Below are 16,636 nucleotides of genomic sequence, written 5' to 3'. Positions count from 1 at the left end.
GAAAGTTAATTAGACTATGGAGAAGCCTATCGCAGGGAATGAGGGAAGCCTGCTTGCTTGGGATGTTTGACAAAACACTAGAAAATGCCCTGTAGGCAGGAACCTTATTCTGATTCCTAGGAGAGTGCACTGGCACCTAATTAATCTTTTCTGTCACTAATATCTATGATTCTGATATTTTCTGATTAATCTTTAATAACCTTTACACAGAACTTGTGATAAACTAATTTCCCAATGATAATGTTTCGGGGCCTGAGAGTAGGTGAGCTGGGAGCTGTTTTGGGGTCTTTGATCCAAATTCTGATTGTACAGCCCTTTCGTTTTGTCCCATAGAATTTTGAGGTGTGCTCTGTAGTGGGCCAAGTTTAGTTTCTCTTCCCATTTAATCTGAACAAGTCAAATGATTGAGCTTTCACGCTCCCTTTAAGAGATTTTAATAGTTCACTTTAATTGAATTGGCTCGTTACCACTGACCCCTCCCCCCCACTTGGTAAGGCAACCCCCGTCTTTTCATATGCTGTGTTTTTATACCTCCCTACAGTATTTTCCACTCCATGCATCTGATGAAGTGGGTTTTAGCCCACGAAAGCTTATGCCCAAATGAATTGTTAGTCTCTAAGGTGCCACAAGGACTCCTCATTGTTTTTGCTGGTACAGACTAACACGGCTACCACTCTGAAACCTTTAATAGTTCTGTTTCAAAAGAAGAATTTTCTACTTCTTAGCACCAGACCCTGTTCTGGCTGATTTTGTTTCCTATTTCTGTCACTGCTCAATGTTGTGGTTTTTCCTTAGTTATGGCAACAGGGCGTATACAGAGGTTTGAGTGCTTCACTGACTATGCCAGGGAGCTGTCTTGTCACTGGGAAGCGGCTGCACAAACAAACTGCTCCAAGGAATTCCGGCTCTATTACAAGAAGGAAATTTTATCGACAGTGTAAGTGTTTATTGCCACTTTCTGGGTTCATTGTTAAAACATTAAATATGCTGCAATTATTAACAGCCCTGCCCTACCTCTCTATGGCCATGGGGTGAGGTCTGAAGCACAGCAGAATCAATGTGGTCCTGCTGCATGGGGAAGGGCATAATGCTCGGGGTCCTCACCCCCTGTGTTTGGTAGAGTACAACTCTACAGGCGTCCCTGCACCCCTGGTGCAGAGGGGATCGTTAGGTGTGAACCAGGGACGTGGCAGGGCCAATGGATCTGCAGCTACCTTCACTGGACATGAAGCTCCATGTGGGGAGTATTCAGCAGTAGCTGTGTGACCTAGAAGGGGTTGTATTCCCTGTCTTCAGCCTGGGGGAAAGGATTGCCCTCCCCTCCCCCACCCTCTCCCCTGGAGCCCAGTGGCTCTTCTGCGTATAGCGCAAGAACATAGGGCCAAGTCCTTATTCCTGGCCATATTGTGGAGAGGCCTGCTGGCACTCCCACAACAGAAGCCAGTTCCAGCCTGCTCTCGCCAGCTGATTACAGTTTCTCCCCAGAGACATGCAAGTGGCGTCACTTTGAACAGGTTAGCTGACCCCTCTTTCTTTTCCAGACTAAAAGGCTTTCCGTCACCAATATGCTCTCTCTTTTGCAGCCAGGTGAAAAACGGGTCCTCACTGTGTTAATTTCTCCTTTACAGACTAGGCCATAGCTTTCTCCGTTGAGTTTTTCACTGGGGGATACACAGATAGCTGAGACTTTTGTACCAAATGCTTTCTGGGAACTAAGTTTGTGCATCTCAGATTCAGCTTACCCACTGGGAGCCTTCTCTGATGACACTGAATGGGGGCTTAGTTTAAATGAACTGAGTGCTTAATCCTATGTAAACATCACATCAATTTTGATATTTTTCAGATATAACACATGCATCCCTGAGACTGGAAAAGGCAGCAGCATGAATTCAGTTTCCAACTGCATTTGCATAATTCTGCCCGAATATTTCACGGCAGGCCTCGCATATCATTTAGCACTGCAGGCCAATGGGACAGTGCTATGGAATGACACTGTGGAAGTGGCATACATTGGTGAGATATAGTTTGTTACATATTTGTGATTGATATATCCCATTCCACATCCCCAGCCAACTACCTCACCAGCATCACACAGTCAGCACCTTCCTATCCTCTGAGAGAAACGCACCTAAAATGTGGTGTTCATGTGGCAACAGAATTCAGGGATGAGGAGTAAGATGTCATTGCCTATTTCTGAGAGAGGACAAAGGTCTGTAGCCAGGATTCTTGGCCCCCAACACATCTCATGACAGTTTAATCACCACCCTGAGTGTCTGAATGGGCTTAACAGGGTTTCTAGAACTAATTCTTGGTAGATTGCAACGGCCTTTGGTAAAATAGTTAATGTCTCTCTGATGTCACAGGATACAGTCAGCATAGATATACCTATTACACACATGTGCACCCACATACTTTCCTGGTATTAAAATAGTTTGTATGGATAAATCTGTCTCACCTCAGATATTAGGAGAAATATTTCAAGAAACCTGTGTAGTGATTAACCTGCAGCAGTGATCTGAGCCCTTCTTTGATGTCATTCGCAAAAAGAAAAGGAGTACTTGTGGCACCTTAGAGATTAACCAATTTATTTGAGCATAAGCTTTCGTGAGCTACAGCTCACTTCATCAGATGCATACTATGGAAACTGCAGAAGACATTATATACACAGAGACCATGAAACAATACCTCCTCCCACCCCACTCTCCTGCTGGTAATAGCTTATCCAAAGTGACCACTCTCCCTACAATGTGCATGATAATCAAGGTGGGCCATTTCCAGCACAAATCCAGGTTTTCTCACCCCCCCGCCCCCATACACACACAAACTCACTCTCCTGCTGGTAATAGCTCATCCAAAGTGACCACTCTCCCCACACTGTGCATGGAAATGGCCCACCTTGATTATCATGCACATTATAGGGAGAGTGGTCACTTTGGATGAGCTTTTACCAGCAGGAGAGTGAGTTTCTGTGTGTATGGGGGCGGGGGGGTGAGAAAACCTGGATTTGTGCTGGAAATGGCCCACCTTGATTATCATGCACATTGTAGGGAGAGTGGTCACTTTGGATAAGCTATTACCAGCAGGAGAGTGAGTTTGTGTGTGTGTGTTTTGGTGGGGGGAAGAAAACCTGGATTTGTGCTGGAAATGGCCCAACTTGGTTATCATACACATTGTAAGGAGAGTGATCACTTTAGATAAGCTATTACCAGCAGGAGAGTGGGGTGGGAGGAGGTATTGTTTCATGGTCTCTGTGTATATAATGTCTTCTGCAATTTCCACAGTATGCATCCGATGAAGTGAGCTGTAGCTCACGAAAGCTTATGCTCAAATAAATTGGTTAGTCTCTAAGGTGCCACAAGTACTCCTTTTCTTTTTGCGAATACAGACTAACACGGCTGTTACTCTGAAACCTTTGATGTCATTGTTGCTCACTAGCAGGATGAGTATGAATCTGTGCCTTGGGACCACATCCCCGGAGCATAGGCACCAGGGAGAGGTTGGCCAAGAAGATGCCACAAGCAAATCCCCATCCCCAGAGCACAAGCTAGGAAGCAACTCTATGCATTTTTTTCATGTTGGGAGCAGGCCACTGATAACATGTATTTGAGACCTACAACTAATTCCACTGACTCAAAAATCCCATTTCAGTATGGAGTATTCTGGTTTTGGCTTTTACATCCCTGTACCAGAGCACAGGGAAACAAGGCTGAATGCAGTGCCCACATCTGTAACTACACCATTGTCTGTGACTGAATAGCTCACTTCTGTCCATTCCTCTGAGTCAGTGTTTCCCCCTTACAGTTAAACCAAGACCCCCAACAAATCTTACCATTGAGAAGGGTGAAAATGGTAACTTCTACGTCTTGAGGTGGATCGAGAGCTACAGCGCAGCGGACATGCTCTATGGAGAGCAAGTAATTTACGAAGTCAAATACTGGAACAAGCAGAATCCAGAAGAGGTAGGAAACTGTATTTTTCTTCACTTTCTTGAGCTGGTATCCATGGTATGAAAAGTCCTTCAGAAAATCTTGAGGAGCTTTCAACCAGGTGGTTAATGGTGATGAGACTGCTGGATACCATTTCCCCCATCATTCATGCATAAGGGACAGCAAGCAGTATGGCCACAGGTAACATTGCTTCAGTGACATCACCAGGAGTGGAACTGGTGGTAATCTTCTGACCTTCGCCCACAGAATAAGCTCTCCCCAGGTGAGTCATCAGATCGAGACGCCTCTCACAGTAGATTGTGCTGAGATTCAGAATATGATTGTTCTTGCTCTCAGAGCTCCACTGGGTTTGGGTCCCCTTGGTGGGGCTTGAATCTTCCTATAGGCTCTGCTGGGCTCCTCAGGCTCCTCCTATGACTTCCCCTCCTTTATGACAAAGCACACTATAGAACTGTTTGTGTGCTGTAGCAGTTGCCACACAAGACATTAGTGCACGGCAGACTAGTGTTGTGGACATTCGCACTCTGGTTTGCCATGCGCTCATGTCCCATCCAGACCAGGTGAGATTCTGTAGCACAGTATAGCAGCTTTGGACATGATACTACTGCATACTGCCCCAGTTTGAGCCCTGGATGCCACTGAATTCGTATTTCATTAAACTCAAGTCGTTAACAACAAACTTAACATATTAAAGTTCAACAGTCATAGGCTGATTCTCAGAATAAATTAGCCAGGTTCTGTGTTTTATTTAGATTATTCCTGATATTTTTTTTAATTGTGTGCTAAAAATGGATTTAATCCACCTTAAATTGTGCAGCAAAGGAGTTTATTTCTCTTCAAATACATCTTGAGCCTTTGGTTTGTCAGCAGGTATCAATTAGATGGTTATAACAGTGAAATCAGTAAACACATTTATATGGACTGAATGTCACACCTAACACTGTCCAGGAAACTAAACATATATTCCATACAGTACCTAAATGTGTTACTTCACTTTTTATTCAGGAGTTTGTAGAACAGCTTCCCTACCAAACGACACACTTCGAAATTCGTGCAACGCAGTTGAAGCAAGGGTATGACTACCTTGTAAGGGTACGGCGTAATTATACAGGCAGCTATTCCACCAACTGGAGTGACTGGAGCAATGCAGTTGAATTTCACAGTGGTAAGTATCAGTAACAGTTGCAACACAGTGGAAGAATCTTACAGGATTCTAAAGCACATGGTGTACATCCCACTATTTCTTCTGCCTTTCTGTATCAATTAGAGAGAGGTAGCCAGTGAGTCCCAGGGCTGCTAATAAAATCATCCTCCTCAGACTTTTACTTATTGTAAACCGATGCCCAAAGACTCCAAAGAAAACAAAAAGCATATTACCAAAAGGGCAACAACCACACAGTAATCAACTCCACTGCTCCCACCATTCATTAGGTCCATCAGTGGCTACTAGCCAGGATGGGCAGGGATGCAAAACCATTCTCTGAAGTTTCCCTAGCCTCTGTTTGCCAGAAGCTTGGAATGTGCGACAGGATGATCATTTGATGATTCCCTGTTCTCTTCATTCCCTCTGGGGCACCTGGCATGGGCCACTGTCGGAAGACAGGTTACTGGCTAGATGGACCATTGGTCTGACCCGGTATTGCCGTTCTTATGTTCTAGAATGCCTCACATACCATAACTGTAGGCCCCCATGCACATTTTGATACATATATGGGCTTTACTTTAAACCCTTTAATTGGCATTGTTTCAAGGTGTACAGAAGATCACTGACATGACTATGTTTATTGATTGTGCTTTTATTTCTGAATATATAGATTATGGAGTAACTTTAGAAGATAGTCTGCAGAGGATTGTTCTCATATCCTGCATGTTGATCACGGCTCTGATTTTAATCTGTTACTTCTGCTTTGCCATGTATGTATCATACTGCACAAGGGTTTACAGAGCAGCAGTTCACCAAATATTCGGTTTCAAAGAGCGTAATGGCATGTACAGTAGTATAGTACTTTGTAATCATAAAGGACCTATTGTCTGAAGATATACAAGCAATCTCTTTACAAACATGAATTAACTAACCTTCATATCATCTCTCTGAACCAGGCATATAAAGAGATTAGATTACAGCACTTTTCTCCACTAAACCATCTGTATGATAGTGCCAGGACTTCACAGGAGCCTACTGAGGTTTAATTAATGAGTGTTTGTAAAGCATCATGAGACCTACTGTTGAAAGGCTAATACACATTTTTAAGGGCTGCATCTGAGGTTCTTACTCAGATTTTACTCAGTCCTTGCTCAGGCTAAATTCTTATTGATTTCAATGGGCCTGAGTAAAATCCTCAGAATTTGGCCCATATAATTTGAAGAGCGCAAATGCAGCTAATATAATGTTAAAACGTTAATAGAGCCAACATCCTCATCTTTATAAAGTATTCCCCTTGTCAGAGCAGGATCTGTCATCTTTGGGCCCCCAGCTCTGCAAGTATCTCAATAGTGCTGGTTATCTTATTGCAGTATTTTATTTTTGAGGAGTAATTTGCTGGACTTGGGTCACATTAATAGATTTTCCTGTTTTCTCACAATCTCAAATAATAATCTGACCATGTGACTGTGCTCAGGCCAGTTAATCATTAATATATGCACAAATGTTTACACAAGCGTTGCTGAAAAGCATTGTCACTCCTGGACATAAACAGAATAAGCGCTTCCAGTTGCTGGAGCATACAGACTGGTTGAGGAGAGAGAGTAGGGGTAGTGAAACTGGGGAATTGGGCCCAAACACAGCTAAGAGTAAGCAACGATTCTTGCTTTGCAGAGTTAAGAGAGAATGGTGGGATCAAATCCCAAATCCAGCCAAGAGCCATCTTGTTGTTAAGAATGTCAAGGGAGCTCAGGTATGTGATTTAAAGATTTTACAAAAAAACACATTTCCCACGTGTTTAAAAAATGAAAGAGGTCATATGTTCTGGTGCTGACTGTGATTCAGAGAAATATCAAGTTTAATTCAACCATACCCTAAATCTGTTTTATGCCTCTTTTAGATTTCAGTCTGGAGGAAAATGCTGTCCACTGATGAAATTAAGGCACCTTTCTATGATGTGAAACAGACTCACATGGAACACCAACTGTAAGTAAAATAAAGAACATTTCTCTGGTTTACAGCATAAAATATTTTGCTATCAAGTGAACATTAATTGTGCCTTCCTTTTCATCCCCAAAAACAGAAGCTGTAAGAACTGTCTTGCAAAATATGCCCAAGGCCAAACCTTGAAGGGGAAAGACAACGTCAAAAGTGGTGAGAAACCTGGCAGTTGCCTGAATAAATGTGGAGAGTGGTTCCCAGAAGAGTATGAAGCTGTTCTAATTCCAGAGATCACTTTGATTGAAGATTCTCTTGAAATCTGTGAGTTTTCAAGAAACACTGAAACTGAGAACCATGAGGACAACCTGGGTGAGATCCTCTTGTGCCCACCTTGTGAGAGCAGTGCTAATAGCTTTATAGAACACACTCAACACAATGATGCACTTGCAGACATGTTTATTAAGCTACTAGAATGTGGAACCAGTATCCATGACACTGAAATTCCAGACTTCATCATAGAAGAGCAAAAAACCTTTGAGAATTGTGAATCAGAAAATTCATCACAGCAAACACCAAAAGAAAATGTAGTCCAGGATCAACAATCAGGTGATACTTCACACGCTTGCTCCTTTTCCACTACAGCCTCTCAGGATGACTACAACTGTAGAGCAGCTAGCACAAAGTCAGTGCAATCAGAAGAATCTTTTGAATCTGGTTATCAAAGTTCTAACATAGACACTGCTTCTCCCGAGGCAAAGAATCCTCCAGACATGTTGCATCAAAGACACTTTCTTTGCAGTTCTGAGACTCAGCATGACTTGTTGGTCTTGATTAAAAAATCACCAAATGCTCCTTCCTCTGAGATAATCAAAGACGGAATAAATACTCCAGCATATCAGAGCTTCGACAGCCTCATGTCTCAGTCCACAGAGCCTTGTAGCACAGCATATAAGAGCTTTGACAGCCTGATGTCTCAGTCCACAGAGCCTTGTAGCACAGCATATAAGAGCTTTGACAGCCTGCTGTCTCAGTCCACGGAGTCTTGTAGCACAGCATATAAGAGCTTTGCCAGCCTGCTGTCTCAGTCCACGGTTAGCAATAGCTTGACACAGTGTTTGGAAAACCCAAGCTCTTCACTCTCCTTAGCAGAGTTTCCAGAGAATCAAATACTTCCCTACAGAGAAGAACAAGCCCATCAACCCCTTGGTGATCAAAGCTGTTACACCAACCACAAGGGTGACTGCACTGAGACTGCTTTTCAAACCATCTGTTCAGAAGACATAGACTTTCCATGGTTTTTCTCCCATGCTCATGACAAAGTTTCATTTTTCCTGCCAGAGAAAGAAATACACAAGCAAATAACATGTCAACATGTTCCAGAAAAAGCAGCTGCAATTTCCTGCCCCTCTGTTTCTAACCCATCTAGTTACCAGCCTTTTGGTATTGCTCTCAAAGACAATAATACGCACTGTGACAATAACAGTGAGGCTATTTCTGAGTCGCCTTATAAACCCTTTATCAACCTTTTAAACAACAACCTCAAAGAAACACTTCCAGCTATCACTGTCTGTGAATCTGACCTGGAGATAAACTTGTCAGACTTTCTGTAGCATTGACTCAGATGTTACCACAGGCTTTGCCTTTGGTCTGAGTTCAGGAGCAGCTCTCACACAAAACAGCAGTGGCAGCCCTTGGATTATCAGCTTTAATGAACCATATAGTGATGGTGAAGATGAAGATACTGTGGGCGTGAAAAAGTTGCTGTGGTCTTTAGATTCTAGCTCTCGGGAAGACTGGGAGGACCATGCAGGAGACAAAAAATTATACTTCTGACTGTACAGATGAAAGGATACAAGAGAGTAGCAATAACATGCCATGTCCTCTTCTGCTGTGTCATACACGTGACCATTTGAGGACATCTGTCAATGCGGAAGAAAGTGAAGCGCAGTTACAGAATGTTGTGAGCATGGGAAGTGGCCGTGCAGTTAATTTATCAGAAGAGTCACTGAACCACAACACTATTGTATCTAAACCATCCGTAGAAAGAAATCAAACTTCAGAGCCCCTGAACTCAACCGAGTTGCCACTGGGTGGCCCATTTGTGGACAGCCCCTGTTTAGGACCCTGTCCTTTTGATTGTTGCTCAGTTCCAGGTGAGGGATCAAAAAGTCACTTTTCATAAAAACAGGCCAAATGAACCTAATGAGTGAGAGCACCAGGATGAACCAGTAAACAGTGAAACTTACCTTCATGGACAGGAGCTTGTGTAACTGCTATATGAACATGACCTAGATGAATTTCATGGGGTTGCAATCAAGATAACCTTTGGGAATAAACAGTGTGGAAAATGGAAATGTTGCTTGTTTTCCCACGCTCCCTCCAGAAGAGCAGGCTGTCACTATGCAGATACTGGGTGGGCTCTGGAACAGATCAGAATAGATTTGCTGGGATGTCATGGTCACACTTGCTACAGAGCTGGCGATTGGTAAATGGCTTGATCTCTTGGGGCTGTTGGTACTTGAGGATCCCAGCAGTGGCTCTCCCAGTGTAAAGATAGTGACAAGCTACAGACTGAGTTAGAGTCTGTGATGGGGCCTGATTCCACCCCCACAACTAGTAGCAGCTGCATGGGGCATGAACTCATGTTCATTTTGGCTTCCCCAGTGTTGGTCTGGCCCGAATACGCTTGCATGGGAAAGATGTTGAGCCTGCAGCTCAGATTCAGAGGTGCTATATAAGCTGGTTCACATCCCAAGGAACTGAAAGAAGGTGCAAGTTAAAGCAGGAGTTTGCTGACTTTCAAGGACACCTTTGTACAGCCTCTCATTAGCTACTTTCAGGAGAGTGCAGGGATTGTAACTGTGGCTGGCCCCGGCGTGGGTGATGTGAGAAGGAAAGCTGTAGCTCCCTCATGGCCAGAGGTTGCTTTGCATCACCCTGCCTAATTTCCCTTTGTGGACTCCCCAAAAACTCCAGATCAGAGCCCAAAAGTAATTAGAACACTCCCCTGTTTGGGTCCAGTTTATTTAGTCCTGACACACACTGGCCTTCCAGACCCTAACCCCAGTTCAGAATCTCTCTCCCAAACCCTCCTTCCTGGGGCTGAGTCACTGTTCAATGTCTCTCTGTAGGCCTCCAAGCTCCCCTGGTGTCTCAGGGTCTTCCCTGCTTTAGTAAGTTACTCCCTGGGGCAACTCCTCTGGTCTCAGGGTCTTCCTTGCAGGAACCTTTCTCACTCTGCAGTTGGTTTCCTGCAGACACGCGCCGTTCTTGCCTTGCAGCTTTCTGCTGCTCTCACAGGGGACTCGTCTGATCCTGCTCAGGTGTGACTAGTTAGTTACTAGCTTGGTTGGTCCCAAACCTTTAGCCCTTAAATGGGCAAGCCACCCTTTTACAGAAGGCTCCTGAGTCTGCCCCCCTCTTGGCTGCAAGGCCAGCACTGCCTAGCCCTCAGTAACTGTATTCATGAGGGTCAGTTAGCTTAATGTGACTGCAATAACTCTGTGGAAGTCAGTGGTGTTATTCCACACTGGTATCAATGTAACTGAGATCAGATGTTTTTAAACTGTGTATGCCGAAAAAGCCTGACTAGTGTAGGATCAAACTCCCTAAGCTGTGTGTGCATTCCACCAGGTTTCTGTATGTGTCCGGGGTAGAGACTGGAAACAACTCCCACAGCTGAATTCAGCTGGGATCACATGTGCCCTTTGTGATAATACAACCAAAGGTTTTTCCTCTGATTCTGAACACTTGAGTATAGAAGTATATACTGTGGCATTATAAATTCCACAGTAAGGTGGTGAGTCCAGATAGTTAAATGGCCACTGCAAATTCTTTACATTTCAAGCCAGCTCATATTATTCAGAAATCCCTTTTCCCATTTCTAGCCATAAACAGAGAGGCGTAGGCCAGTTCAGAGAATGTATCTGTGGCCACCGTTCAGCTACTGCGTTGGCATCTTCTATAAGGGACGCTTTTCACGGCAGCAGAACTAGCCACAAAACTCAGATGGGCAGGCAGGTAAGGGGTTTTGTGCCCCGTGTAGACCTTTGTGGCCATGCAAAGGGAGTGCGTAACCTCAGGAGGGCACTAGTGCAAGGTGCACGTGTTCAAGGTGGGTGTTTGCATTTGTTTGGACACTGGTGCTTACGCCACTATAATGAGGATGTTGATAAACGAAAACACGTTATTCATGGTTAACATGGTGATGAACACATTAAAGACTTATACAAGAATTATCAGGTTTAGAGTATTTTTTTCATTGAAAAATAGCTTTAATTGTAGGTGAAATATTCTATATATTCATTCCAGGGATGAGTACAGTCCAGCTATCACCATAGTACTTGATACAAGAGGATCTCACTAAACTGGGTGACTGGACAACAAAATGGCAGATGAAATTCAGTGCTGATAAGTGCACAGTAATGCACATTGGAAAACATCATCCCAACTATACATATAAAATGATGGGATCTAAATTAGCTGATGCATTCAAGAAAGATCTTGGAGTCATCATGCATAATTCTCTGAAAAAATCCACTCAATATGCAGCAGCTGTCAAAAAAGCTAATAAAATTAGGAACCATTAGCAAAGGGATAGACAAGAAGGCAGAAAATATCGGGGGAGGGGGCAGAAGGCGGGATAGGGGCAGGGCAGAGACTTGCGGGGAACGGGTGGAGTGGGGGTGGGACCTGGGGCAGAGGGGTGGGGAGGGTTTGTCCCAGTCCCCACACCCCCTAGGGACGGCCCTGGCTCCGGGTGTCCCTAAACCTCCAACTGCCAGAAGCTGGAACTGGATGACAGGGTGGATCAGTCAATAATTGCCCTGTTCCATTCACTTCTTCTGAAACATCTGGCACCGGCCACTGTCGGAAGCCAGGATGCTGGGCTAAATGGACCATTGGTCTGACCCAGTGTGGCCGTTCTTATGATACTGAAAAGCACGTATTGTATTTCAATTCATCTAGTTTGTTTGTTTTTTCAAGCAGAACATAACACAAGCTAATATTCATGTGATGCAACAGCCCACTTCCCACTCTGGGCTCAGGGATCTGTTGGGCTGTATTAGGAGTAGTCAAGAGGCAGACTGTGGGCCAAATCTGGACCGCCAGATGCTTTTGAACAGACCCCAAAATCTTTTTATTTACTTATTATTTATTATGATTTTCTCTGGAGTCTAGACCTTGACTATACCTTGATCAAGACATTTGGTCCTTCACAAAAATAATGGACTCCCCCTGGGCTATCTTGTCAGAAAGACTGTGTTTGGGGGCTCCCTGGTCCTTCCCAGTGTCTCTGCTGAATTTGGAGCTGGCACTCTTCTGCTCCTTGTGAAAGAAATTAGAGTGGTTTTGCAACTCAAGTATCCTGAGCAGTTTGTTTGCATGAACATGTAACAAGGGCCAGGCTGACAGAGTACAGATGTTGTCTTTCAGGCTGTATTGTATAAAGTGAACTGGGACATCTTAATATTTAAAACCTGTAAATGTGCATCTTTTATTTGTTCGTTTCTGTACTTTGCCTACTGTACAGCAACGTGTCCTCCTGCAGAGCCCTCCAGAGTAGATAATGCTCAGCATTGGTATAGCACTTGGCAGACAGTAACTGACTGACGCTTACAGTCACTCCTCTCCTTGTGAGGTCAGGCAAGACTGTTGGCTGCATTTTGCACCTGGGGAAACTGAAGCACAGAGTAATAACATTACTTGCCCTGCGCCACAGAGTGAGCGCATGGTGGAGCCGCATTTTGCTACTGCTGGTACATTGTATTGGGACGTGATTCTGATTTTACACCTGTCTCTTTACGTGAAGTATGGCATTTCCCAGGGACTTTCTTTGCCTCTATGTAGCTCATGTTCCCAAGCTTAGTGTCACTCCCCCTGGGCTGGGTGATGATGGCAAAGAACTGTGAATAAATACTATTAAGGGCACAACACAAAGACAGGAACACTGGTAGGCAGAACAGCAAGGCCAAACTCACTCTCAGTAACAGGATTTCCTGGGGTTTTCTGATGCTGCAGTGCCAGTGGGGCTGATTTCTCTGCTTGCTGCACTTCCTTACTCAGTCACAAGTAGAGGACAGGGAAACCCTAACGCCACCTCCTTAACAGAGTGACCTGTGAGATAAGATGCCTGCACCTCCCTAGCAGAGAGGGGCGTGACTGTGCTGTTCACAGATCTGTACTTTGTCCATCACACCCTGTTATCGCTGCACGTAGCATGCAGTGCTGCGGACTGGGTGGGGTGGAAAGCTAGTAAACAGTTTTTCTATATTCTATGTGAACAGCAGCCAGTTTGGGATGAGATTCAGGCTGGATTCTATCTGGGTGCGTCTGAAGCCGTAATCTGATCCTTCGTGCTATTTTGCATATATTTATATTTAAATTCAGTTGCATCCAGGCTGTAACTTCACTGAGTGGAATTCTATTAGGGATTAAATTGGACAAGTCAACAAGAAGAGTCACTAGAGCAACGCTCTGAAAGCATGAGCAGTTCAGCAGCATTACCTTTAGCCGAGGGACCAAGTCTGGCATCAAACCAAGACAGAACAGCTCCCTTCACCAACATGGCATTGGAAACTCCCCCTATAGCCTATCTTTGGGGCTGCTCAAGCCAACCACTAGCATTCTCCTGGGTTAAAAGCAAGGGCTCAGTGCACAGGGCTCCCTATCTGGCCTCCACACACAAACCACCCATTTAGCACCCAGTGTGGATGTTCTTAAATCCCATTACAAGTACATAAAATCAGTGTCTCTGTATTTGATTTGTTACTGAATTGAGCTACAGTGATTTCAACAACTTTTAAATCAGTTTCAGAGTATCCATGCCAGGGGGTTACAGATTACACTGCACTGATTTAGTTAAATGGGTGCCATTTCTGTGGGTAGACAGAGCCGAGGAATAGCTGTGTGACGCTAAAGAAAAGAGGTGGCTTTGCAGGACAACACACAAAATGTCGTGAAAAGGGAACAGGAAAAGAGACCAAGCCCAGCCTCACGCCCGCCTTTGCAGATGAGTCACTTCCCTAAAGCCAGTCAAGTTCAAGGTTTGAGCAAGATTACAGGATACAGGCCATAGAAGTCGAACAGAATAGGACATTGACTGTGTATGGCAGCAGGCAGACTAGCGTTGCTTAGACTACCAGGCACAGTGTGCACCATTTAACACCCTCTGCCTGAGAAGGGTGAGTGGGAACTTGGGACTGACATTCTTGCTGTAAGCTGCCTGGCACAGTTTGCACTCATTGGTTTGGCTGTTTACCTTCTCTGGAGATCAGGCCGCTCCCTGCCTCCCCCGTGTGTTGTCCTGCATTGTAGTGACCAGGGATTCTCTCTCTGTGCTTCTGTGCCCCAGGGTAAGGGAGTGTCCCAACTGATCCTGTTAATGGCTTGGAGAGAATATCCAGCTGGTTGAAGGAGCTCTGAGGAGGATATGTAGAGGTGGGGTTTGGTTCCAGGTGCTGGGTCTGAATCAAATGGCATTACTGACCTGCAGGGAGAGGCCTGTATTTGAAAAGACAAAGAACAAAGTTGAGTGTCGCTGCCAGAGGGGTTTCAGCAAGCCTACCCTTGTTAACACTAACCCTGCAACCCCCTGACCCTCTACCCTTGTGAACAAGCACAGGGCGCCTGCCCTTCTGAGCCCCCCTGGAGCGTTACTCCACGTTCTGCTTTACACATTTACAGTGTATTTCATTCCTGGTTTGAGAGGACATTACAGAGCAGGTGCTTGTGCCTAGTTTTGTTTCTCAGACCCATGTGTCCTTTGGACCCAGCGCTAGTTCCAAAGCCATTATTCCTTGCTCACACACTGTCTGACTTTTCCTTCAGCTCCTTCCTCTCCAAATACCCCCATTCCAATTTCTCATTCTTATGTTTCAGTGAAACAGGAACATGCAAAGCTGGTTCTGGAGAAAACAGGCGAGTTTCCCCGGATAGGCGCTGCCTCTCCCCACTGCTGGGAGCCGTGGTTCTCGCAAACTGCTTTGCCTTGGCAAAGGTAATACCCAGGCCTTTTATTTCCATTTGATGACGCTGTCTCTTCAAAAAAGGCACCTGCAGTGCCAGCTCTGCTCAGTAAACAATGTTGCTTCATTAGAAATTCACACCTGTGCTGAACATCTGCCAGCAGAAGCCTCCTTAGTCACAGCTCATTCTCTTTGTTCCTGGACTTTGTCCGTAGAAAAACCCTTCCAGCCTGGGCTCTGCAGACTGTACAGCTACCAGGCGTCAGAGACATTTCTGAAGTGTATGTTTGGAAGGCATGGGGATTGCACAAGGGACAGGTGTTTCCAGCCGCTTCCAGGGAACGATACTCCTGCAATACACACACACACACACACACACACACACACACAGGTGTACATGCACTGAGGGACCATTCCCCCACCTCTGCAGATTGTTCCGTTCAAATGCTGCATCATATCACCATTTACTGCCCAGAATTCTGTCTTTTATCTTGCTCTGCAGCGTCCCTAGCCAGACGTCAGTTCCTCCCCTTGTCATACGCAGCGCAGAAGCCATGGCTCACTGCTCTGTGGTGGCAGGGAGGGAAGTGGGGTTGTGCGTGACCTTGCTGACACCAAGCATGTGGCATGAGAACAGTCAAGCAGTCCGGATGTCAGCGTCAGGGTCTTTCCTTTGTTTCTGCAAAATCTGCTTTGAGAAGTAAAGAGACTCGGCAGATATGGGGAGGGACACGCCTCCATGCACTCATTGTCTCTCTTCTATCCTCAGGCTCACATGGACCCTCACACAGTATCCCCGTACCAGAGTTTCTCGCTAAGGTGTATATACATGAGTTAGAAAGGCTGGGAAGTGTGCTCATCCGTAGTCATGTTAATTCACTAGATGTTGACAGCTCGTACTCTGTCAGGTCTGCTGAGATAGGGACTCTGAGCTCATAGTCTGTTTGCATATGTCTTTGCTTCTGCACTTCTGTGGGTATCAGTGCTCTGCTTCACCGGGTGACAGGGGAGGCTCTGGTCTCCACACCTGGCCTTATCTGCTCTTGCTGTGTTGGAGATTCTCTCATCCAAAAACTACATGTCAGATGAGGTCTCTAATCTGCGAGAGAGGGGGAGGGAAGAGGACAGGAGCTGATTTTCATAGCCATCAGTTGCCTGCATTGTGTGCTCTCTCCCTCCACATCAAGAGTTCACCGTTACCTTCCACACACTGAGAGCAATAACCAGCCAGCCCCTGAGCCCAGGCACCCTTACTCAGGCCAAACTCACTGACGCCAGCAGGAGCTTAGCCTGAGGGATGCTGTGTAAAGGCATCAGGATATGGCTGTACACACGAAGCACACATGCCTCTCCAGGGGCTGGCCAAGCAGGTGCTTTAACAGAGACCCCATTTCTCCACAGTCTCTGAGTAGCTTCTCTTTACAGATTGTGAAAGGGGCAGGAGCCAGGCTGAGCGGAAGAGCCTTGGAGAAAAGAAACAGCTGTGGTTCCTGACTGTGGGGCTGACAGTGGGGCTCATTAAGGAGAAGCCACAAGTTGTACAGTAGGTGAACTAGCTCCTCTCAGCTGTCCTCTCCCCCTGCTGCAAGGGGGAGCGTGGCCTGTGAGCCCCGCGCTGTACAGCTGTCAGTGGGCAATGG

The 16,636-nt window shown here is 45.4% G+C and overlaps 1 protein-coding gene and 1 long non-coding RNA gene across 14 annotated transcripts in view; one reads left to right on the top strand and one right to left on the bottom strand.

Annotated features, from left to right (window-relative positions):
- IL4R (interleukin 4 receptor) overlaps positions 1-11,264 on the top strand; it is a 28,941-nt gene extending 17,677 nt beyond the window's left edge. For all 13 annotated transcript variants that reach the window (XM_043524121.1, XM_027826133.2, XM_043524126.1 and 10 more), the window contains 8 exons: positions 796-937; positions 1,844-2,013; positions 3,802-3,959; positions 4,953-5,112; positions 5,762-5,861; positions 6,763-6,841; positions 6,989-7,074; positions 7,172-11,264. In XM_043524121.1, the coding sequence (XP_043380056.1) occupies positions 796-937; positions 1,844-2,013; positions 3,802-3,959; positions 4,953-5,112; positions 5,762-5,861; positions 6,763-6,841; positions 6,989-7,074; positions 7,172-8,639 (2,363 nt within the window). In that variant the 3' untranslated portion in view covers positions 8,640-11,264. The remainder of the gene's footprint in view (positions 1-795; positions 938-1,843; positions 2,014-3,801; positions 3,960-4,952; positions 5,113-5,761; positions 5,862-6,762; positions 6,842-6,988; positions 7,075-7,171) is intronic.
- Positions 11,265-11,865: 601 nt separating this feature from the next.
- LOC122462047 lies at positions 11,866-15,927 on the bottom strand. The gene is made up of 3 exons (XR_006284381.1): positions 15,138-15,927; positions 14,291-14,532; positions 11,866-12,710 (listed from the first exon to the last, which is right to left on the bottom strand). It is a non-coding gene; the product is annotated as an uncharacterized LOC122462047 (long non-coding RNA).
- Between the last annotated feature and the right edge of the window lie 709 nt (positions 15,928-16,636).

Source organism: Chelonia mydas, chromosome 10 (assembly GCF_015237465.2).
Source record: "Chelonia mydas isolate rCheMyd1 chromosome 10, rCheMyd1.pri.v2, whole genome shotgun sequence".
NCBI lineage: Eukaryota > Metazoa > Chordata > Testudines > Cheloniidae > Chelonia > Chelonia mydas.
Note: the sequence above shows the minus strand (reverse complement) of the source record. Positions and strands in the feature narration are given on the sequence as shown.